Raw genomic sequence first — 26,831 nt, forward strand, 5'->3', positions numbered from 1 at the left:
CCCTTCATCACCCCCTTAGTTAGGGAAAAATAAAAAAATTAAAATAATGTATTTATTTCTATTTTCCCATTAGGGCTAGGGCTAGGGTTTGGATTACATTTACGGTGGGGATTAGGGTTAGGGGTGTGTTTGGAGTTTGGATTAGGGTTTCAGTTAGAATTGGGGGTTTCCTCTGTTTCGGCACATCAGGGGCTCTCCAAACGTGACATGGCGTCCGATCTCAATTCCAGCCAATTCTGCGTTGAAAAAGTAAAACAGTGCTCCTTCCCTTCCGAGCTCTGCCATGCACCCAAACAGTGGTTTACCCCCACATATGGGGTATCGGCGTACTCAGGACAAATTGTACAACTTTGGGGGTCCAATTTCTCCTGTTACCCTTGGTAAAATAACACAAATTGGAGCTGAAGTAAATTTTTTGTGAAAAAAAGTTAAATGTTCATTTTTATTTAAACATTCCAAAAAATCCTGTAAAACACCTGAAGGGTTAATAAACTTCTTGAATGTGGTTTTGAGCACCTTGAGGGGTGCAGTTTTTAGAATGGTGTCACACTTGGGTATTTTCTATCATATAGACCCCTCAAAATGACTTCAAATGTGATGTGGTCCCTATAAAAAAATTTTGTTGTAAAAATGAGAAATTGCTGGTCAACTTTTAACCCTTATAACTCCCTAACAAAAAAAAAAATTGTTTCCAAAATTGTGCTGATGTAAAGTAGACATGTGGGAAATGTTACCTATTAAGTATTTTGTGTGTCATATCTCTGTGATTTAAGGGCATAAAAATTCAAAGTTGGAAAATTGCAAAATTTTCGTAATTTTTGCCAAATTTTCATTTTTTTCACAAATAAACGCAGGTACTATCAAAGAAATGTTACCGCTATCATGAAGTACAATATGTCGCGAGAAAACAATGTCAGAATCACCGGGATCCGTTGAAGCTCCAGAGTTATAGCCTCATAAAGGGACAGTGGTCAGAATTGTAAAAATTGGCCCGGTCAAACGTGCAAACCACCCTTGGGGGTGAAGGGGTTAATGTTGTAAAGATAAGAAAAAGAAAGAAAACAAGAGATACAGAAAACAGGAAAGAATAAGTTAAAGTCAAGAATAAAATAGTAGTCAAGACAAAAAAGGGAAGATAGAAGCAAAGTGAAGAAATGAAAAAACAGGCAAGAATAGTATAGTCATTGAAAGAAAAAAAATCCGTCAAGTATCCTTACACGCCGTCTTGCCAAGAGTACGTGTGCTGGCTGCTCCTGCTCTGCCTCCGCTGCAGTGGAAGAAGTGGTCTGATAAAAAGAAATATATATATATATATATATATATATATATATATATATATATATATATGTGACAGAGAATACTAACCAATCAGTAGGGAATGTACTCACTTCACTTTCCCGTCCAGGCGCTCCTCACAAGTCAAGGCGGAAGACATGAATGCTGCAAGAAAAAAACGACAGAAATTAGTACATACTACAGATAGTAGCAAAAATGTCTAAAAGCAAATGTCTGTCTGTCCTTTTTTCTCACATTATCCAAAGTTGTGATTCTCCTGCAGCGGTTCCAGTCTGCTTCAAAGTCTGTCTGCTTCCAGGGGTCTGTAGAGTAGTGCCAGTGCCCACACCTCCTTTTTATCTATCTTTGTGTGTGTGGGAGGGTGGCTAAACAGTGTCTAGACATGTTTACTCTCGAAAAACACATGCGTATGAAAACGCTATCGAACACCTGCGTTCCCATAGACTGTAATGCATTGTTTCAACGCATTCCTTCCGCAAGCATCTGCATGCGTTTAGCGGCAGCAAATTGCCCGCCACCAAAATTGAAACATGTTGCGTTAGCCGCGCCCAGCCACACAAGCCGAAATGACGCATGCGTAGTCAAATGCAGCCAAAAGCATACAAACGCATCTACCTGCGTCCCAAACATTAAAGATAGGAAAACACGACGCATGCGGATGTATGCGGCCGAAATGCTGCGGACACAACTGCAAATGTGAAACCAGCCTAAGACAGAGGTTGAGGGCGCAGGTGGAGGCCCTAGAGGAGGCAGAAGCAGTGGAGGAGGTGTTAAATGTAGAGGTTTGTCCTACAAGCGTTGGGGATTCAAAGACTTGTGGAGCTGCGCCTGTCCCCACAGCCACCAGAGTCACCCAGTGCCCAGTCAGCAAGATGTAATGCCCTTGGCCATGCTTACTCATCCAAGAGTCTGTGGTGATATGCGTTGATAATTACACAGGTCAACAAAAAAAATTTTTTTTTCTGGTGTCCAAAATATTTTAATGAATTTGGGGTATTTTTGGGGTGCTGATTCTGAATATGTCATCAGTTTTGCCAGATTGGCTCAAGTTTTTGAGATTTTTGGTATCTTATTTATAGCACTTGTTGGTAAATGCGACGCATCATCTCATTAATTTCTTTGGATTAGTACTTGAACTGAGCAGTTCTCAATATAGTTTTGTGTTAATTAGTGTTCTAAAAGTTTGTTCATAGCTTGATTTTTGCACTAACTTTATGTTGTTGTCTGTTTTCCAGTGAAAAGCATGAACTCATCAAGAAGAAGTTGTCTTAACGATCCAGACTCATTCTGTTACATTTGTGGTGAATACACACTGCCAAAACATAGAAGAAACATAACAGACTTCGTAAAAAAAGTGTATTTTGCCTATTTTGGGGTTATGCTTGGGGACCAAGACAAGTTTTGGGCACCACACATAGTGTGCAAAGCATGTATCGAATTATTACGAAAATGGAGCAAAGGACAAAGAAAAAGCTTCAAATTTGGTGTTCCAATGGTGTGGAGAGAGCCAAAAAATCATCATGATGACTGTTATTTCTGTGCAGTGCAAGTGCAAGGATTCAATAAGCATAAGAAACGAAAATGGGAGTAACATGGAATCTGCAAGAAGGCCTGTCCCTCATTGTGAAGATGTGCCTGTACCTGTGTTTACCATAAATATCAGTCATCATGATGATTTTTTGGCTCTCTCCACACCATTGGAACACCAAATTTGAAGCTTTTTCTTTGTCCTTTGCTCCATTTTCGTAATAATTCGATACATGCTTTGCACACTATGTGTGGTGCCCAAAACTTGTCTTGGTCCCCAAGCATAACCCCAAAATAGGCAAAATACACTTTTTTTACGAAGTCTGTTATGTTTCTTCTATGTTTTGGCAGTGTGTATTCACCACAAATGTAACAGAATGAGTCTGGATCGTTAAGACAACTTCTTCTTGATGAGTTCATGCTTTTCACTGGAAAACAGACAACAACATAAAGTTAGTGCAAAAATCAAACTATGAACAAACTTTTAGAACACTAATTAACACAAAACTATATTGAGAACTGCTCAGTTCAAGTACTAATCCAAAGAAATTAATGAGATGATGCGTCGCATTTACCAACAAGTGCTATAAATAAGATACCAAACATCTCAAAAACTTGAGCCAATCTGGCAAAACTGATGACATATTCAGAATCAGCACCCCAAAAATACCCTAAATTCGATGAAATATCTTTGGCACCAAAAATGCTGTTGACCAGTGTTATTGTTCCTGCCTGAGTGGGAGTAGTTATTTTGCCCTCGCTGCGGTGTGCCCATTAGCCAGTACATAGTAAGGCAGCCTTTCTGGCAGGCTACTTATCCTAGGTGCAGTACCTAGTCTGACCTGAGGGTAAGGGGGCGCCAGAGAGCTGCAAGTTCCAAACCGGATCTGGGAAGTGGGATATAGATAAATGCCCTTCAAAAAAGAATCGGGGCAACCAAACAACCCCGGTTCAGAACACATTGGTGTGAGCAGTGGGGATGATAAAGTTATCCCCCTGTGATTCGTGACACTCATCATCATCCTCTGTGTTATCACATTCCTCACCATTGGAGTAACCATCTTCCTCTTCCTGCCCTGACAGCAAGCACAGTACAGTCTGCGTGAGCCTCAGCTATTCGAGTCTCATCAGGATCGGCTCCCCCCAGGGGTTAACATCTGAAGACGTGGGTCAGGATGCAGTTCGGACCATACTTTGTCCTGCCCCGGATCCAAGCTAAAAAATTGTGGGCATTGGTGCAGATTTCCTCCTCTTGACTCTGCGAAGCTTTTGAGTACACTTCTGATGAACATGGCATAGAATGTGTGAACAGCTCTACAGACTCACCCATCTGTGGTTCCATACAGTCAGTTGAACGGTTGGATAGTTGGGACACGGGGGGAAATGAGACTTTTGGTGCCACATCTGTGGACTGTACTGGGTGTGATGTTGAGGTGGAGGAAGAGGAGGAGAGGCCACTTGAAGCTGCACTTGCCATCCACTCGAGTACATGCTCTTTCTGGGCCTCATTAACAAGGCATACTGCTGTGCCTCTGACAAAGAAAGGTAGTGGAGTAGCCTGTCCAGCAACAGAAGTGATCAGATGTCTTTGCATAGGACGTGATGTTGGTTTACTAGTGCTTTCAAAAACATTACCACCTACTCCACATACACCTTGACCACCAAGCCTAACTCCCCTTCCACCATGGCCTTGCTTTTTCCCAGTCATGTTGCTCAGATAGTGTGGTAGGAGCACAGTATTAGCAACAAAAATTTAATTTTAAAGATTGCCTTGTGCAGGCATGTACTACGGAGGACAGAGAATGAACTTCAATCCAATATTGCAGCCAGCATGCAGCCAGTGGGTAAGGAAAGGGTGAATCAAACACCCGAAAACCCTGCCTCTATGGCTGAAAATTGTTCCCTCCAAATTCAGGTGACAGAGTCCATTTAAACTCTGCACCACCTCTCCAAACATCTGAATTTCAGCGACAGTAAATTCCAAGGTGAAATATGGCATGCTGTATCATGTTAGTCACAGAAAAAAGAATTGCTTGAGTGTGGATGAGTCCTGTATGACAAAGTTATGCTACAAACAATTTTCCAGTCAGGTCCCCTACTGTATAACGTTAATAACAGAAGAGTTTGTTTGTGGCCTCTGGATCAGGCCTCTACAGCTTAATTTCAACCCAACCAAATGACAAAGTGTTATACGGCGGGTTGTCTAATTTTTTGCAACTGAAAAATTATAATTTTTTTTAATGTGCCTTAGGTCTGCAGACAGGTTCATATCACCGCTGTTTCACATTTAGCTAGAGATGTAATATTATTTAGAATGCTATACTCGTGCATGGAGCACAATAGAAGCAGCGCACAACACACGTGTAGGACATGTGCCCTGCTGGCTTTGTCTGTGGACCTCAGTAATGGCCAAAATAGAAAAAAAATGCTGGAAGGTAAATGTAACAGCCACACTGGACACAATCTAGCTACACAATCTGACTGATATACAACCGCCTAACTAACTAGCTAAAGTCATACTGCTAACAGTGCCAGCGTGAGGAGCAGCCTCACTGCGCTGTTAGTGTCTATGACACAAGCCGTTGTGTCAGGACATTGTGGATGTTTCCTGCGCCCTCATTGGCTAGCCGCAATATGCACACATAAAGTTAGGGCAAAAAAAGACTGCTTACAAGAACGCCACTCCTGAGTTCTGCAAACCCCCTCCCCTCATCAAACACGTGCCCCACGCTCACCATACACCATCATTATCGTTGTTAAAGTGCTGAAAATATTTTTATGGCAACACAAATATTTTCCCGCATTTTTATTGAATGTTACCGATTTTTACCGATTTTATTAAATTTTGCTCCGGTTTCTGATCATGAATCCAAATGTGAAATATTCGTGCTGAATTTATGTTTGGCGATCGTTTTCCAAACAAATGCGCTCATCACTATTCCCGACGTCCTGTTGTAACCACATCTCGGCTTCCCGATTTATCCGTTTCCTGACATCCCGATGTAACATGCCCTAGTTTGCAGGAGATGGAGGTTGTGATGACGCAATGATACACCCCACCCCTTCACCATCTGTGTCACGACCACTCCTTCTGCAGCTGCCGGGACCACCGCCGCTCCCCCGCTCATACTTACCTGCTGCGGCGCGCTCCCACTGCTGGCGCACATCCTCTCCTTCATTCTTCTCCGCTCCCTGGTTCTCGTTGGGTGCGCGTGCGCACCGCCCACTCCAGCACTTCCTCTTTCTGATTTACAGGCGCTCTGTATCTCCTCTCTGTGATCCTGGAGGACCGTGACCCGGAAGTCCTCCAGCACTCCATGTATTTAAGGCGATTCCTTCCTCTGCTCTTTGCCTGTCTGTCATTTGTGCTTCTGTGACTCAGGTCCACCTTTGTCTTTGCTCTGCCTGTTCTGAGTCTCCGCTCTGTCCAGCCAGTTCAGCTTCTCTGCCTGTCCCAGGCTTCCTTGTCTCGTCGTCCAGCCTTCCCAGTGTCCACTCCGTACTGTTAGTCTGGTGTCTCTGTCCTGTCCTGCTTCCTTTGTGTCTTCCCCTTCCCAGTGCTCCTTTGGTCTCACCTGTACTCGGCTCTTACCAAACTGTACTTCATCTTACCCTGCTCTGTCCTTCCTACGTCCAGCTTCTCTATTTTGTACCTCCTACTCCCTGTCTCCAGGTTCCAGCTTCTGCAGCAATAGTCTCCCTTGGGTCTGCCCCTAACGCTCCCTGTATAGGGGGTGGTCTACCTGGTCAGCTCACCCTTGGGAGGTTCGTTGTCGTGGATCTGCAGGTCCACTCCAGGTGTTCCAAAAGATCTCACAATCTGTAACAGAAGTCCTCTGTTGCAGATCCCCTGATGAAGCTCTAAATGTGTAAGGGGAAATGCATTTGGTGAGATTATTGGGGAGCCCTGTTGATGAGCATATCGAGCATATCAGATGAGTGTACGGAGGCAGAGGGGCGTCCTGTAGTGTTAATGCAGCTGTTGCTGTTGAGAGGCGATGGGACACCACTTCTCAGTGCCATACATCCTGATGAAGACTGTCCTGGATACATCCTCCATCACGGAGTATTGTTCTGCATGTACAGACCAGTGAGAGGTGGGAGACAGAGGATGTGCAGGGGGCCTGACTGCACATCTGGTTATTTCTGGGTGATCATCTCTGGCACCGCTTGTCCCCCAGTATACTGCTCAGTATATCAGGTTCGTCTTTGGGATGCAGAAAGGACATGTCCCTCGCTTGCTCAGATACACTCAATGACTCAATGATTTTGGTTCCATTAATTAAGGTTTATATACATAATAATAAAAGATAACATTTAAAGGATTTTTTCATAGGGATTTAAAACCCTATAGAGATAATATTGTCTTGTTCCCACAGACTTCGTGATGAATTTGATGGATTTTTGAGGAAATCTCTTGGACACTGTGTCCTGCAGACTGAAATTCCACGAGACACTTCCGTTTTTGAGCTCAGCCCTGCATCTGATGGACTGACTCTCACAGTAATTCCTGGAGCGGGCCGTCCACAGGTACGCAGTGAGGGGAACAGACAAGGTTACTACCCCACTTGCTTTTCTTGACTTGACTGTGTTCTTGCCACTCAGGTGTGTCCACTCACCTGTGTCTCTCTTCCACTTGCCTGTGTCTCCCTTTCACTCACCTGTGTCTCTTTTCCACTCGCCTATGTCTCCCACTCGCCTGTGCCTCTCTTCTACTCACCTATGTCTCTCTTCCACTTGCCTATGTCTCTCTTCCACTCACCTGTGTCCCCTTGCTTGTGTCTCTCTTCACTCGCCTGTGTCTCTTTTCCACTTGCCTATGTCTCCCACTCGCCTGTGCCTCTCTTCTACTCACCTGTGCCTCTCTTCCACTTGCCTGTGCCTATCTTCCTCTCACCTATGTCTCTCTTCCACTTGCCTATGTCTCTCTTCCACTCACCTTTGTCCCCTTGCCTATGTCTCTCTTACACTCGCCCGTGCCTCTTTTCTGCTAGCCTGTGGCTGTTCTTCTTGCCTGTGGCTCTGTTCTTCTCACCTGTGTCTCCCATCCACTCACCTGCGTCCCCTCACCTGTGCCACTCTTCTGCTCGCCTGTGTCTCTCTTCTATTCGCTTGTGGCTCTCTTCCACTCACCTGTGTCCCCTCGCCTGTGCCTCTTCCACTCGCCTGTGTCTCTTCTGCTCGCCTGTGCCTCTCTTTCGCTCACCTGTGCCTCTCTTCCACTCGCCTGTGGCTCTGTTCTTCTCACCTGTGTCTCACTTCCACTTGTCAGTCTCCGTTCCACTCAACTGTGTCACCTCGCCTGTGTCTCTCTTCCTCTGGCCTGTGTCTCTCTTCCGCTGGCCTGTGTCTCTCTTCCGCTGGCCTGTGTCTCTTTTCCGCTGGCCCGTGTCTCTTTTCCGCTGGCCCGTGTCTCTTTTCCGCTGGCCCGTGTCTCTTTTCCGCTGGCCGGTGTCTCTTTTCCGCTGGCCCGTGTCTCTTTTCCACTGGCCCGTGTCTCTTTTCCACTCGCATGTGTCTCTCTTCCACTCACCTGTGGCTCTGTTCTTCTCGCCTGTGTCTGCCTTCCACTTTTCAGTCTGCCATCCACTCACCTGTGTCCCCTCGCCTGTGCCTCTCTTCCGCTGGCATGTGCCTCTCTTCCGCTGGCCTGTGCCTCTCTTCGTGCCTCTCTTCCGCTGGCCTGTGTTTCCCTTCCGCAGGCCCGTGTCTCTCTTCCACTCGCCCGTGTCTCTTTTCCACTCGCATGTGTCTCTCTTCCACTCGCCTGTGGCTCTGTTCTTCTCACCTGTGTGTCACTTCCACTTGTCAGTCTCCCATCCACTCACCTTTGTCCCCTCGCCTATGTCTCTCTTTTGCTGGCCTGTGTCTCTCTTCCGTTGGCCTGTGTCTCTCTTCCGCTGGCTTGTGTCTCTCTTCCACTCGCCCGTGTCTCTCTTCCACTCGCCTGTGTCTCTGTTCTTTTCGCCTGTGTCTCCCTTCCACTTGTCAGTCTCCCGTCCACTCACCTGTGTCCCCTCGCCTATGTCTTTCTGTCAGGACTCTGAACATTTTTTACTTTTTGTGCATTACTGCCCTCTTCCAAGATGGCGTCTTTGGTCTCATGTGCACTGTGTCTTCCTGCTATATAACTCCACCCCAGCCTTCAGTCTGTGCTAGAGTATTCTGCCTTGCATCCAGCTCCAGACCTCTGATTACTCCCTGGCTATACACCTGCTCTTGTGAACCTGTGTGGTTATCCTGCTACTCTGCTCTGAGTTCCTGCTGCATACACCAGTTTCCAGTTATCCTCCTTCATCTGCTGCTCGTGTTTACTTCATCTGCTTTTGCTGGACATGTAAGCTGTTGCTGCTTTGCAATAACCTGAGACTATTAACCAGGCCTCCCTGGTTGAGCTAAGATATGATTTGAACTGCCTTATAGCACATCTATCTGTGCCTGGACTAAGACAAGGATTTATTCGTGTCAAGTATCCTCAAGAATAACTGTGCTCCATAGACTTTCTGCTTGATTGCATTTTCCTCTGAAGTTTCCTATAGACTGCTAAGCTGCATTTATTATTTGCACCAAGTGTTGTGGACTTGAGTTTCTCTCTGCACCTGTCTGAATCACCGTGTGATAATATAGACTTTACCACTTATAAAACTGTGTCCTGTAGTTGTCTTGTTCCACGCAAAGAGTCTCCTGAGTTATCCCCTATAATTATTACACTCTCTTTCGCTGGCCTGTGTCTCTCTTCCACTCGCCTGTGTCTCTGCTCTTCTCACCTGTGTCTCCCTTCCACTTGTCAGTCTCCCATCCACTCACCTGTGTCCCCTCGCCTATGTCTCTCTTACTCTGGCCTGTGTCTCTCTTCTGCTGGCCAGTGTCTCTCTTCCACTCACCCATCTCTTTTCCACTCGCCTGTGTCTCTCTTCCTCTCACCTGTGGCTCTATTCTTCTCGCCTGTGTCTCCCTTCCACTTGTCAGTCTCCCATCCACTCACCTGTATCCCTCCGCTTGCCTGTTTTTTTTTCTCCATACGCCCCACTTACTTTTTTCTCCTACTATATTCCACCATAATCCACTCCCCTTTAAATATTTCAGAGTGAAGGTATCTTCTATGCTGCTCGATTCATAGTCCAGTCTGGACTACCATTATTATTAGTCGGGGCTCCTGGTAGTGGAAAGACCACCCTGGCCCAATCATTGGTCCCTCCTGGAGCCAAATCTATCCGAATTCCAGTTAACTCATTGCTACAAGCCACACATCTCCGACAAATTCTGAAAACCCAGCATGAAGCGCCTCACACCATCGAGCTGCCAAGAGCAAGAGCGCTTCGTGGGAGAAGACTCTTTTTGCTGGATGATCTGCACGAAGCCCAAGCTGGTAGGTCAGATATTTGTGTGAAGTAGTAGGTCAGATTTTAGTTGGTTGGATAATTTTGCTGTTCAGTAGATCAGGTAGTTGTTTTGGCTGCTAGGTGGGATAAGTGTGCAGGCTGATAGGTGGGATAAGTGTGCAGGCTGTTAGGTGGAATAAGCGTGCAGACTGAGAGGTGGGATAAGCGTGCAGCCTGAGAGGTGGGATAAGTGTGCAGGCTGATAGGTGGGATAAGTGTGCAGGCTGACAGGTGGGATAAGTGTGCAGGCTGACAGGTGGGATAACCGTGCAGGCTGAGGTGGGATAAGCGTGCAGACTGCTGGATGGGATAAGCGTGCAGGCTGATGGATGAGATAATTGTGCAGGCTGAGAGGTGGGATAAGCGTGCAGGCTGATGGATGAGATAATTGTGCAGGCTGAGAGGTGGGATAAGCGTACAGGCTGAGAGGTGGGATAAGCGTGCAGGCTGATGGATGGGTTAAGCGTGCAGGCTGATGGATGGGTTAAGCGTGCAGGCTGATGGATGGGTTAAGCGTGCAGGCTGATGGATGGGTTAAGCGTGCAGGCTGATGGATGGGTTAAGCGTGCAGACTGATGGATAGGATAAGCTCGCAGGCTGATGGATGGGTTAAGTGTGCAGGCTGATGGATGGGATAAGCGTGCAGGCTGATGGATGGGATAAGCATGCAGGCTGATGGATGGGATAAGCGTGCAGGCTGATGGATGGGATAAGCGTGCAGGCTGATGGATGGGTTAAGCGTGCAGGCTGATGGATGGGATAAGCGTGCAGGCTGATGGATGGGATAAGCGTGCAGGCTGATGGATGGGTTAAGCATGCAGGCTGATGGATGGGATAAGCGTGCAGGCTGATGGATGGGATAAGCGTGCAGGCTGATGGATGGGTTAAGCGTGCAGGCTGATGGATGGGTTAAGCGTGCAGGCTGATGGATGGGTTAAGCGTGCAGACTGATGGATAGGATAAGCTCGCAGGCTGATGGATGGGTTAAGTGTGCAGGCTGATGGATGGGATAAGCGTGCAGGCTGATAGTTGGGATAAGCGTGCAGGCTGAGCGATGGGATAATTGTGTACGCCGGTAAATTGGAAGCATAAAATCTTTAGAAATGAAGAGAGCTTTCTGTTAATGAGAAGATGAAGATGAATTTGGTGTGTTGCATGTGTTCCAGGGACCGATCAGTGCAGGGGCTGAATGAAGCTACAAACATGGCTGCTTCCTTACTTTCTTTCAAGAACAGCGCCACTCTTGTCCATGGGTTGTGACTGGAGGTGCAGTTGGGATAGTTGTGGGAATGACCTTCAATACCGGTCACCGTCCTTAGACAAGAGCGGTGCTCTGCCTGCAGGTAACAGCAATGCGTCTCCAACCTCATCGAGCCGCCTCCAGCAGTGGATGATGCCGCAGCTCTCAGGCTCTTCACATGTAGGGTCACAAGCACTCTGATACCACAGATCGGGGGGCAATTCATTTTCCCATAGGGATACATGAGAGACTGTGACTGTTGTGGAGGCCGAACCAATATCTGCCCGTTATTATTATGGCTTTATAAGTTATCACTTAATATTGATTAGCATTAGTAGATGTTACCACAGGGCGTAGTGAACCCTGCATTCTGACCTGTAGCAGCGAGTCAGCAGCCGATAATGTGCTGCTTCTTATACAGTTTACAAATCATCTGCTCCTGTTATTCAGCACTTAGATCACCAGCTCCCAATACAGTACGATGCCCCCAAAGTCCCCATACATATTATAAGGTCCCCATATGGCCTTCAAACAGTATTATGTCCCCACACGGCCCCTCACACAGTATTATGTCCCCATATGGCCTTCAAACAGTATTATGTCCCCACACGGCCCCTTGTACAGTATATTGTCCCCACCCAGCCCCTCACACAGTATTATGTCTATACACTGCTCATTGCATGTTATTATGTCCCGAAACGTCCCCCTTCTATAGTATTATGTCCCCACCCAGCCCCTCACACAGTATTATGTCCCCACATTGCTCACTGCACAGTTTTATGTCATGACAATATATGACAATATTTTATCTCCACACATCCCCCTTGCACCGCATTGTGTTTCCACATGTCCCCATTTGCACAGTATTATGTCTCCACACATCCACGTTACATAATATTGTGTTCCCACACAGCCCCCTTGTACAGTAATGTATCCCCTCACGGATCCTGTCACAAGTTTACCTCAACAAAGAGGAGCCAGAAGAGCACAGAGTCTGATTTCTCCTTCAACTGTATTTCACCTTCATATTAAATGGTGCTGGTTTATTTTTAGCAGTGCAGGGGTTAATCTGCTCAGTTGAGAGCTCCTGGAAGGTTTCCTGCATTAAGCCTCTCAGCTGTTCACTGTTAGCCCCTCCCATCCCTTATATAATCTGGGCCCTGGCTAGCACTCATTGTCAGAGATAGCTTATGCTGCATGGCTGGAGGTTGTTGTTGGTTATTGGTGAAGGCGTTTGGTGGATTTATCTGTGACTGTTGCTAGGATTTGAGTGTGTGATAATTCTCTTTCTTTGATTTTACCCCATCCTCCACTCCCCAATGCATTTCTCTGTTATCTGTGTGAGTATATTTGTATGTTTAGTATTTTCCTTTATTCCTGTTCGTATTACCTTGTTAGTGTTGTTGGTGTATTACGGTATATTACTACTCCCCTCTTCCCTGGGTGGGGGAAGGGTACTGACTGAGGGCAAGATACGTGGCCCCGGCGTCTTCACTATCACAAATAATCCTGGGGACACAGGGCAAGGTAGGGTGCCCCTAGCGTTAAGGAGAGAGAATGAGCCCTTGGTCCCGGGACACCCGTCGAGAGTCGTGACAAGTCCCTTGCACAGTATTATGTCTCTACATGTCCCCCTTGCAGAGTATTTTTTGTCCCACACAGCCCCTTGCACGGTGTTATGTTCCCACACAGCTCCCTTACACAGTATTGTGTTCCCACAGGGCCCCCTTGCACAGTATTCCCACACAGTTCCTCTGTAGGATGGCACTTGCTGTCCTCCTCTGTAGATTGGCACTTGCTGTCCTCCTCTGTAGATTGGCAGTTGCTGTCCTCTTCTGTATATTGACACTTGCTGTCCTCTTCTCTCCATTTGCACTTGCTGTCGTCCTCTGTAGGTTGGCAGTTGCTGTCCTCCTCTGTAGGTTGGCACTTGCTGTCCTCCTCTGTAGGTTGGCACTTGCTGTCCTCCTCTGTAGGTTGGCACTTGCTGTCCTCCTCTGTAGGTTGGCACTTGCTGTCCTCCTCTGTAGATTGGCACTTGCTGTCCTCCTCTGTAGGTTGGCACTTGCTGTCCTCCTCTGTAGGTTGGCACTTGCTGTCCTCCTCTGTAGGTTGGCACTTGCTGTCCTCCTCTGTAGATTGGCACTTGCTGTCCTCCTCTGTAGGTTGGCACTTGCTGTCCTCCTCTGTAGGTTGGCACTTGCTGTCCTCCTCTGTAGATTGGCACTTGCTGTCCTCCTCTACTCTATAGATTGGCACTCTCCATCATCTTCTATGTAAGAACTTCTGTGTCTTCACAGACCCTAGTAACGGGACACAGCCGACACTGGAGGTCGTACGTCATATTGTGTCAGATGGTGATTCTGGACCACAATGCTGCTTCTTGGCCACCACTTCGCCTCCTGAAGATGGCTTTGGATCGCTATGCCCAAGACTCAGTCGTCTGTTTTGTGTCCTTGTGATGACCCCCTCCGGTGCAGAAGCTCTTCTCAGTCTGTTCAGTTTGCGCTTTATGGTTTGGTTGAAAAAGTCGGTATCTTTCCAGCAGCCGAAAGAGTTTAGTGAAGCTTTGGCTGCTGCTTCCGTATGTCTTTACCACCAAGTAACCAAAGCTTTTCCATCAAAATACTGCTTTTCCCTTCACCACCTGCACAGATTGCTCCAGAGCATGACCTTTCTGTGCCCATCCCCGGGTCCCAATGTTCCCACAATACCCCATACCAGTAGCTCAGTTGCAGACCTCACACAATGTGGCATTGTGCGGCTTTGGTTACATGAAGCTTTGCGCACGTTTGGAGATGATCTTGAGACTTATGAGGAGAGGAGTATATTCAGGGATCTCTTACGAGGTTGTGCCATGAGAACATTCAGCAGACAGCACACCTCGGATAGTGCAGCAGATGTTACCGGGATGGTAGATCCAGTATCCGGCGATGACGATAGAAAGAGTCAACTTCAGCCAAAGTCTACAAGCATGGAGACAGATCTGATCATCAATGAAGATGTGCGAGCACAACCAGACGTTAATTCCTGTGACATAACCAAATCACCCAGAAAATCACTCCTTCCCCTGGAGCTGCTGAGGAGTGAGGACAATCTGCAGGATCTCAGCTTCTTCCATGACTACAGCCATGGAGTTCAAGTGAGATCTGACTCCTATAGAGAGAGACCGAGTGATGCTTTAAGCAGCATGCAGACCGACCACCAACTGACACTAAGTCCTGAGGATTGCCACCATCTTGCCCACCTGACTCGTGTTCTTCGAATTCCAAGGGGGCACATTTTACTCTTGTCAAAGCACCCTGGAAGTGGGAGGAGAAGTCTGGCACGACTAGCTGCCCAGCTCACCCAGTGTGCCCTGCTGGAGCTCAGTGGCAAAGAGACCTCTGAAGAACGTCACAGTGTGATCCGAGAGGCCTGTCGGAGAGCTGCTGTGCATGGTTCTTCTGCAGCCATTCTGTCAGAAGGAACTTCTCAAAGTGCCCAGAAGGAGCTGGAAGCTCTAATACGAGAAGGAACGTTTCCAGGCCTGTACAGCACAGAACAGGAAGAGACCGTCCTGCAGGACATGCTTCACGTGAATGGCAAGAGTAGTAATAAGAATGCCAGCAATAAGTCCCTGAGGGAGAGGTGAGAAGATGGGGAGCAATCCAGCAATATACTACTATGTATGACAACAAAATGGGGTCAACCCATCACACAACACATGACAAGAAGGGTGACTGGGCACACTATAGGAGGCAGAAGATGGAGGTAACGGGGCACACAACTTTGGGCAGAAGGTAGGAATGACGGGGAACACAACACGGGGCAGGAGGTGGAGGTGACAGGGCTCAAAACATTGGGCAGAAGGTAGGAATGACGGGGAACACAATACGAGGCAGAAGGTTGGGGTGATGGGGCACACAACATTGGGCAGAATGTAGGTATGATGGGGAACACAACACGCTGCAGAAGGTGGAGGTAATGGGGCACACAACACAGGGCAGAAGGTAGGTTTGATGGGGAACACGACATGGGGCAGAAGGTGGAGGTGATGGGGCACAACATAGGGCAGAGGTTAGGTTTGATGGGGAACACAACATGGGAATGGAATTACACGGAACACAATATGGGGCAGAAGGTAAGGTTGACTGAGCACACAACACGGGGCAGATGGTGGAGGTGATGGGGCACACAACATAGTGCAGAAGGTAGGTATGATGGGGAACACAACATATGGCAGAAGGTAGGAATGATGGAGAACACAACAGGAGGCAGAAGACGGAGGTAGTGGGGCACACAACATAGGGCAGAAGGCAGGAATGATGGGGAACACAACACGGGGCAGAAGGTGGATGTGACCGGGCACATAATATAGGGGCAAAAGGTAGGAATGATGGGGAGCACAATACGGGGCAGAAGGTAAGGTTGACTAAGCACACAACACGGGGCAGAAGATGAGGGCGATGGGTCACACTACACACAGAAAGAAGGGTGGCTGAGTACATAACTAAGGCAAAAGGTAGAGGTAACGTACTTAATATGAGGGAGAACGTAGTGATGATGGGACACATAACACTCGTCTAGAAGAAGAGTAATGGGGCACTCAATATGGGGCAGAGGATGTGGGTGATGGGGATAATGGGACGCATAATGTGTGACAGTAACTAGGGATGAGGAGACACAGTATATGGGATATACTACCCCGCTATCATAGACTACGAATATGGATGGAGGTTCTACCAGGAGTCATCTTGTGTTTCAGCTAATACAAGATGTAAGATCCACTGATCTCCGCTTGTCTTCTCCTAGGTACAATACTCAGGTGCGCAGTAACTTTCATGTGATATTCCTTCAGAAGATCAGAGCCGTTCCACCACCGCTGCAGCGACTAACCTTCACAGATGTGTATCATCCATGGAGCCTCCCATCTCTCCAGCGGGTTTCAGAGAAGGTTCTGGATCGTTACCAAATACGAGGTGAGAGCGCCGCACTCTTGGCCTGGGGAACAGAAGTGGTCTGTGTTCAGGATAGATCACTGAGGATAATGCCCACACATATTACCATATTAATGATAACAAAATCAGGCAACATATTAGATACACACGGGGGGGGGGGGGGGAGAGACTGCAAGCACTAAATAGTGCAAGAAAACCCCCCACCGAGAGAGAAAAGCAACTCCATAACAGTCGATGATAGCAGGAGAAAACTAGGAGCATGCAAATATTTTTAATTAAAACAAGGCTTTATTGGTAGGTATATAATTAACACGCTTAGTAGCAAAGTACAAAAAGACATACAAAGCACACATAAGTACATAATTTATGCAAGGATGTTTTTAAAAGAGAAGTGGATAAACCCCCGGTGTACACATGCCAGTAAGCCTATTTGTGCATAGCTATGCTACACGCAGGCAGCTGCTGCAAACACCCATAATGATATAGTGATAAAGCACATGCCATGTGGCATAGAATTATAAGGCTAGAGCGGCAGTGCTTACCCGTGAGAGGCACCAGGCAGGATACACCGGTTAGGGTCCACAGAACGTGGACGTACCATATTAGTTGCCGAGATATCGGACACATCAGTATCTGATTGATTTTCTATTCAGTGCTCAATCTGTGGTGGGTAATAGCTAGTGGTTATATCAAGCGTTGTCTCCCTGGGTTTAAGGAATAACGGCCAACAGTGGATCAACAGGGTGGCGGCCCACCCTGGGTCTACAGGACAACATGCCACCCTGGGTCCACAGGACGACATCCCACCCTCGGTCAACAGGACAGCCTCGATCATGCTGCATTGTGGTTACAGATGTCCTCACTTTCATCTATATTTTCTCTAACCAGGTTCTTCAGCCTCCAGCATTTCCAGGCTAATGTCCTTCATCCATCTCCTGGCCCAGGATTATTGTCATCGGCAGTGGCCACATCTCCCACTGACCTCCCCGAAGGCCTTCATTAGCTTCATACACATTTATATGAAAATCTCCTCAGAACTACAGAAAACCATAGGCAAGGAGGAGGAGAGGTGAGGACAATGGAGGAACACATAGAGAGAGTGACCACTTAGGCCAACCCCACATGTCTGAGCAGAGGGCAGAGGGAACACCCTAAATAGAGAGAGAAGTTCCTGGTGAAATCTGTTTGGGCCATTGTAGTGATACATCACATCAGGGGCGTTACTAGAGACCAAGTCCTGAAGTATGTTGTCTACCGCCATATACCTCTGTACATTGTGTACCGCCATACACCTCTGTACATTGTGTACCGCTATACACCTCTGTACATTGTGTACCGCCATACACCTCTGTACATTGTGTACCGCCATACACCTCTGTACATTGTGTACCGCCATACACCTCTGTACATTGTGTACCGCCATACACCTCTGTACATTGTGTACTGCCATACACCTCTGTACATTGTGTACTGACTTATACCTCTATACATTTTATACTGCCATACACCTCTGTACATTGTGTACCGCCATACACCACTATAAATTATATACTGCCATACACCTCTGTACATTGTGTACCGCCATACACCTCTGTACATTGTGTACCGCTATACACCTCTGTACATTGTGTACCGCCATACACCTCTGTACATTGTGTACCGCCATACACCTCTGTACATTGTGTACTGACTTATACCTCTATACATTTTATACTGCCATACACCTCTGTACATTGTGTACCGCCATACACCTCTGTACATTGTGTACCGCCATACACCTCTGTACATTGTGTACCGCCATACACCTCTGTACATTGTGTACCGCCATACACCTCTGTACATTGTGTACCGCCATACACCTCTGTACATTGTGTACCGCCATACACCTCTGTACATTGTGTACCGCCATACACCTCTGTACATTGTGTACTGACTTATACCTCTATACATTTTATACTGCCATACACCTCTGTACATTGTGTACCGCCTTACACCACTATAAATTATATACTGCCATACACCTCTGTACATTGTGTACTGCTGTATACCTCTATACACTATATACTGCCATACACCTCTGTACATTGTGTACCGCCATACACCTCTGTACATTGTGTACCGCCATACACCTCTGTACATTGTGTACTGACTTATACCTCTATACATTTTATACCGCCATACACCTCTATACATTATATACCACCATACACCTCTATAAATTATATACTGCCATACACCTCTGTACATTGTGTACTGCTGTATACCTCTATACACTATATACTGCCATACACCTCTGTACATTGTGTACCGCCATATACCTCTATACATTGTGTACCGCCATACACCTCTGTACATTATGTACCGCCATGCACCTCTGTACATTGTGTACCGCCATACACCTCTATACATTATATACCGCTATACACCTCTATACATTATATACTGCCTTACACGTCTATATGTTGTGTACCGCCATACACCTCTATACATTATATACCACCATACACCTCTATACATTATATACTGCTATAACCGCTATATGTTGTGTACTGCCATACACCTCTATACATTATATACCGCCATACACCTCTATAATATACCGCTATACACCGCTATATGTTGTGTACTGCCATACACCTCTATACATTATATATCGCCGTACACCTCTATATATTATATACCGCTATACACCTCTATATATTATATACCGCTATACACCTCTATATATTATATACCGCTATACACCACTATATATTATATACCGCTATACACCTCTATATATTATATACCACTATACACCTCTATATATTATATACCGCTATACACCACTATATATTATATACCACTATACACCTCTATATATTATATACCGCTATACACCACTATATATTATATACCGCTATACACCACTATATATTATATACCGTTATACACCTCTATATATTATATACCGCTATACACCACTATATATTATATACCGCTATACACCACTATATATTATATACCGCTATACACCTCTATATATTATATACCACTATACACCTCTATATATTATATACCGCTATACACCACTATATATTATATACCGCTATACACCTCTATATATTATATACCGCTATACACCACTATATATTATATACCGCTATACACCACTATATATTATATACCGTTATACACCTCTATATATTATATACCGCTATACACCTCTATACATTATATACCGCCATACACCTCTATAATATACCGCTATACACCGCTATATGTTGTGTACTGCCATACACCTCTATACATTATATATCGCCGTACACCTCTATATATTATATACCGCTATACACCACTATATATTATATACCGCTATACACCACTATATATTATATACCGCTATACACCACTATATATTATATACCGCTATACACCTCTATATATTATATACCGCTATACACCACTATATATTATATACCGCTATACACCTCTATATATTATATACCGCTATACACCTCTATATATTATATACCGCTATACACCACTATATATTATATACCGCTATACACCTCTATATATTATATACCGCTATACACCACTATATATTATATACCGCTATACACCACTATATATTATATACCGCTATACACCTCTATATATTATATACCGCTATACACCACTATATATTATATACCGCTATACACCACTATATATTATATACCGCTATACACCTCTATATATTATATACCGCTATACACCTCTATATTATATACCGCTATACACCTCTATATATTATATACCGCTATACACCTCTATATGTTGTGTACCGCCATACACCTCTATACATTATATACCGCCATACACCTCTATATGTTGTGTACCGCCACACACCTCTATACATTATATACCGCCATACACCTCTATATATTATATACCGCTATACACCACTATATATTATATACCGCTATACACCTCTATATATTATATACCGCTATACACCACTATATATTATATACCGCTATACACCTCTATATATTATATACCGCTATACACCTCTATATTATATACCGCTATACACCTCTATATATTATATACCGCTATACACCTCTATATGTTGTGTACCGCCATACACCTCTATACATTATATACCGCCATACACCTCTATATGTTGTGTACCGCCATACACCTCTATACATTATATACCGCCATACACCTCTATATGTTGTGTACCGCCGTACACCTCTATACATTATATACCGCCATACACCTCTATATGTTGTGTACCGCCATACACCTCTATACATTATATATCGCTATACACCTCTATATATTATATACCGCTATACACCACTATATATTATATACCGCTATACACCTCTATATATTATATACCGCTATACACCTCTATATATTATATACCGCTATACACCTCTATATATTATATACCGCTATACACCACTATATATTATATACCGCTATACACCTCTATATATTATATACCGCTATACACCACTATATATTATATACCGCTATACACCTCTATATATTATATACCGCTATACACCACTATATATTATATACCGCTATACACCACTATATATTATATACCGCTATACACCTCTATATATTATATACCGCTATACACCACTATATATTATATACCGCTATACACCACTATATATTATATACCGCTATACACCTCTATATATTATATACCGCTATACACCTCTATATATTATATACCGCTATACACCACTATATATTATATACCGCTATACACCTCTATATATTATATACCGCTATACATCTCTATATTATATACCGCTATACACCTCTATATATTATATACCGCTATACACCTCTATATGTTGTGTACCGCCATACACCTCTATACATTATATACCGCCATACACCTCTATATATTATATACCGCTATACACCACTATATATTATATACCGCTATACACCTCTATATATTATATACCGCTATACACCTCTATATTATATACCGCTATACACCTCTATATATTATATACCGCCATACACCTCTGTACATTATGTACCGCCATGCACCTCTGTACATTATGTACCGCCATGCACCTCTGTACATTGTGTACCGCCATACACCTCTATACATTATATACCACCATACACCTCTATACATTATATACTGCCTTACACGTCTATATGTTGTGTACCGCCATACACCTCTATACATTATATACCACCATACACCTCTATACATTATATACTGCCTTACACGTCTATATGTTGTGTACCGCCATACACCTCTATACATTATATACCACCATACACCTCTATACATTATATACTGCTATAACCGCTATATGTTGTGTACTGCCATACACCTCTATACATTATATACCGCCATACACCTCTATAATATACCGCTATACACCGCTATATGTTGTGTACTGCCATACACCTCTATACATTATATATCGCCGTACACCTCTATATATTATATACCGCTATACACCACTATATATTATATACCGCTATACACCTCTATATATTATATACCGCTATACACCTCTATATATTATATACCGCTATACACCACTATATATTATATACCGCTATACACCTCTATATATTATATACCGCTATACACCTCTATATATTATATACCGCTATACACCACTATATATTATATACCGCTATACACCTCTATATATTATATACCGCTATACACCTCTATATATTATATACCGCTATACACCTCTATATATTATATACCGCTATACACCTCTATATATTATATACCGCTATACACCACTATATATTATATACCGCTATACACCTCTATATATTATATACCGCTATACACCACTATATATTATATACCGCTATACACCTCTATATATTATATACCGCTATACACCACTATATATTATATACCGCTATACACCACTATATATTATATACCGCTATACACCTCTATATATTATATACCGCTATACACCTCTATATATTATATACCGCTATACACCACTATATATTATATACCGCTATACACCTCTATATATTATATACCGCTATACACCACTATATATTATATACCGCTATACACCTCTATATATTATATACCGCTATACACCACTATATATTATATACCGCTATACACCTCTATATATTATATACCGCTATACACCACTATATATTATATACCGCTATACACCACTATATATTATATACCGCTATACACCACTATATATTATATACCGCTATACACCTCTATATATTATATACCGCTATACACCACTATATATTATATACCGCTATACACCTCTATATATTATATACCGCTATACACCACTATATATTATATACCGCTATACACCTCTATATATTATATACCGCTATACACCTCTATATATTATATACCGCTATACACCTCTATATATTATATACCGCTATACACCACTATATATTATATACCGCTATACACCTCTATATATTATATACCGCTATACACCACTATATATTATATACCGCTATACACCACTATATATTAAATACCGCTATACACCTCTATATATTATATACCGCTATACACCTCTATATATTATATACCGCTATACACCACTATATATTATATACCGCTATACACCTCTATATATTATATACCGCTATACACCACTATATATTATATACCGCTATACACCTCTATATATTATATACCGCTATACACCACTATATATTATATACCGCTATACACCACTATATATTATATACCGCTATACACCACTATATATTATATACCGCTATACACCTCTATATATTATATACCGCTATACACCTCTATATTATATACCGCTATACACCACTATATATTATATACCGCTATACACCTCTATATGTTGTGTACCGCCATACACCTCTATATATTATATACCGCTATACACCACTATATATTATATACCGCTATACACCTCTCTATATTATATACCGCCATACACCTCTATATATTATATACCGCTATACACCACTATATATTATATACCGCTATACACCTCTATATATTATATACCGCTATACACCTCTATATATTATATACCGCTATACACCACTATATATTATATACCGCTATACACCTCTATATATTATATACCGCTATACACCACTATATATTATATACCGCTATACACCTCTATATATTATATACCGCTATACACCACTATATATTATATACCGCTATACACCACTATATATTATATACCGCTATACACCACTATATATTATATACCGCTATACACCTCTATATATTATATACCGCTATACACCTCTATATTATATACCGCTATACACCACTATATATTATATACCGCTATACACCTCTATATGTTGTGTACCGCCATACACCTCTATACATTATATACCGCCATACACCTCTATATGTTGTGTACCGCCATACACCTCTATACATTATATACCGCCATACACCTCTATATATTATATACCGCTATACACCACTATATATTATATACCGCTATACACCTCTATATATTATATACCGCTATACACCACTATATATTATATACCGCTATACACCTCTATATATTATATACCGCTATACACCTCTATATTATATACCGCTATACACCTCTATATATTATATACCGCTATACACCTCTATATTATATACCGCTATACACCTCTATATATTATATACCGCTATACACCTCTATATGTTGTGTACCGCCATACACCTCTATACATTATATACCGCCATACACCTCTATATGTTGTGTACCGCCATACACCTCTATACATTATATACCGCCATACACCTCTATATATTATATACCGCTATACACCACTATATATTATATACCGCTATACACCTCTATATATTATATACCGCTATACACCACTATATATTATATACCGCTATACACCTCTATATATTATATACCGCTATACACCTCTATATTATATACCGCTATACACCTCTATATATTATATACCGCTATACACCTCTATATGTTGTGTACCGCCATACACCTCTATACATTATATACCGCCATACACCTCTATATGTTGTGTACCGCCGTACACCTCTATACATTATATACCGCCATACACCTCTATATGTTGTGTACCGCCATACACCTCTATACATTATATACCGCCATACACCTCTATATGTTGTGTACCGCCGTACACCTCTATACATTATATACCGCCATACACCTCTATATGTTGTGTACCGCCATACACCTCTATACATTATATACAGCCATACACCTCTATATGTTGTGTACCGCCGTACACCTCTACGTATTGTTTAGAAATGACCTTATAACTCTGGGCAGCAGCTAAGATCCTTGCTGAAGTCTTTCCTCCTTGGCAGTGTGTGAACACATCCCTGAGCGCTCCAGACCAGCAGAATGCCTGAACTTCTGCTTTTATAGAGGTGACACGGCCATGTGATTGGCAGCATCTGGCTGCTACTGACTCTGGTCATTACTATGGAAGCAGTGAGGGTGTACTTACTTTCTCATGCACAGCATCTGTATTTTGGGTAACTCTTGGTAATTAATCACACGGTATAATTTGTCTTGTCGGGTTCTCCTTCTGGCATGGGTGGACCTGGCTGAGCACGTTACTCGGCGTGTGTGGCCCTCCGTATAATGATGTGTGTCGCTCCAGGCTCCGGCACGCTATGTATCGGGTGCAGCAAGTCAGTAATGTGCAAGACGAGTGCACAAAGAAGATGGAGGATTGCTCGCGCCAACTCCAGGAGGCGGAGAAGGTCTGTACATGTAACATGGAGGCCAGAGGAGGCACGTGACAGGTCGGGGGGTCTAAAAAATATATATATATACACCCCCCTGTATTATCAGTGTATACATTCAGTGTTTTGAAAAAGTACTCATACTCCGTGAACTTTTACCCATTTTTTTTACGTTGCATCCATAAACTTAAAGTTGTTTTAAAATAAACAAAGGTGATTTAATCAAAAGATCTTGGAATAATAATAATTTCTGCAATTGGAATTGATATAATAAAATGTTCCTGTGCTGAGATAATCTTATAAATGTGCCCCTGCTGTGCTGTGCAATGACCGTATCTGACCGTACAGGAACATGGTGTCACGCCTCCCGCACCTGGCCCTTTACATACTCACCTGTACCAGCGCGCTGCTGCTGCCGCTTCTCCTGGGTCTTCTTCCGGCTTCCGGCATGTATGTTCGGCTCTGCGCGTCCCCGGAGTGTCCTTGCGCTGTCCGCTCTCCTCTCTTCCTGCTTCCTCGCTGGATTCTGGTTCCCGGCGGCTGCGCGTGCGCACTTCTTCTCCCTGCTCTGGCTAAGCACGCGCACTCCCACTGGCTGGTCGTCGTTCGTGATCCCGGAGGTTACCTGACCCGGAAGTTCTTCGCTATTCGCCCTATATCAGGTAGCCTCTCCCTCTGCTCCATGCCTGATTGTCATTTGCCTTCATTTGACCCAGTTCTCTCTTTTGCTTTGTGTCTCCGCCATTGTCAGTCTGCCCCATGTCCCCGCTATAGTTAGTCTGCCCTGTGTCTCCGCCATAGCCTGTCTGCGCTGTGTCTCCACCATTGTCAGTCTGCCTCTTGTCCCCGCTATAGTTAGCCTGCCCTGTGTCTCCGCCATAGTTAGCCTGCCCTGTGTCTCCGCCATAGTTAGCCTGCCCTGTGTCTCCGCCATAGTTAGCCTGCCCTGTGTCTCCGCCATAGTTAGTCTGCCCTGTGTCTCCGCCATTGTCAGTCTGCCCTGTGTCTCCACCATAGTTAGCCTGCCCTGTGTCTCCGCCATAGCCTGTCTGCGCTGTGTCTCCACCATTGTCAGTCTACCTCTTGTCCCCGCTATAGTTAGCCTGCCCTGTGTCTCCGCCATAGTTAGCCTGCCCTGTGTCTCTGCCATAGTTAGTCTGCCCTGTGTCTCCGCCATAGTTAGTCTGCCCTGTGTCTCCGCCATTGTCAGTCTGCCCTGTGTCTCCACCATAGTTAGCCTGCCCTGTGTCTCCGCCATAGCCTGTCTGCCCTGTGTCTCTGCCATAGTTAGCCTGCCCTGTGTCTCCGCCATTGTCAGTCTGCCCCATGTCCCCATCTATAGTTAGTCTGCCCTGTGTCTCCGCCATAGCCTGTCTGCGCTGTGTCTCCACCATTGTCAGTCTGCCTCTTGTCCCCGCTATAGTTAGCCTGCCCTGTGTCTCCGCCATATTTAGTCTGCCCTGTGTCTCCGCCATAGTTTGCCTGCCCTGTGTCTCCGCCATAGTTAGCCTGCCCTGTGTCTCCGCCATAGTTAGCCTGCCCTGTGTCTCCGCCATAGTTAGTCTGCCCTGTGTCTCCGCCATAGTTAGCCTGCCCTGTGTCTCCGCCATAGTTAGCCTGCCCTGTGTCTCCGCAATAGTTAGCCTGCCCTGTGTCTCCGCCATAGTTAGCCTGCCCTGTGTCTCCGCCATAGCCTGTCTGCC

General features: G+C 44.3%; 1 protein-coding gene and 1 long non-coding RNA gene across 2 annotated transcripts in view; one reads left to right on the plus strand and one right to left on the minus strand.

Moving 5' to 3' along the window:
• Window positions 1-26,831, plus strand: part of DNHD1 (dynein heavy chain domain 1) — a 458,413-nt gene that overhangs the window by 247,957 nt on the left and 183,625 nt on the right. The window contains exons 23-28 of the mRNA XM_077299004.1: window positions 7,203-7,353; window positions 9,910-10,192; window positions 13,746-15,075; window positions 16,240-16,406; window positions 17,274-17,454; window positions 25,044-25,146. Of these exons, the coding sequence (XP_077155119.1) occupies window positions 7,203-7,353; window positions 9,910-10,192; window positions 13,746-15,075; window positions 16,240-16,406; window positions 17,274-17,454; window positions 25,044-25,146 (2,215 nt within the window). The remainder of the gene's footprint in view (window positions 1-7,202; window positions 7,354-9,909; window positions 10,193-13,745; window positions 15,076-16,239; window positions 16,407-17,273; window positions 17,455-25,043; window positions 25,147-26,831) is intronic.
• On the minus strand, window positions 1,405-25,635 carry LOC143817523 (uncharacterized). The gene is made up of 3 exons (XR_013224168.1): window positions 25,522-25,635; window positions 16,324-16,428; window positions 1,405-1,440 (listed from the first exon to the last, which is right to left on the minus strand). It is a non-coding gene; the product is annotated as an uncharacterized LOC143817523 (long non-coding RNA).

This window comes from Ranitomeya variabilis, chromosome 3 (genome assembly GCF_051348905.1).
Source record: "Ranitomeya variabilis isolate aRanVar5 chromosome 3, aRanVar5.hap1, whole genome shotgun sequence".
Classification (NCBI taxonomy): Eukaryota; Metazoa; Chordata; class Amphibia; order Anura; family Dendrobatidae; genus Ranitomeya; species Ranitomeya variabilis.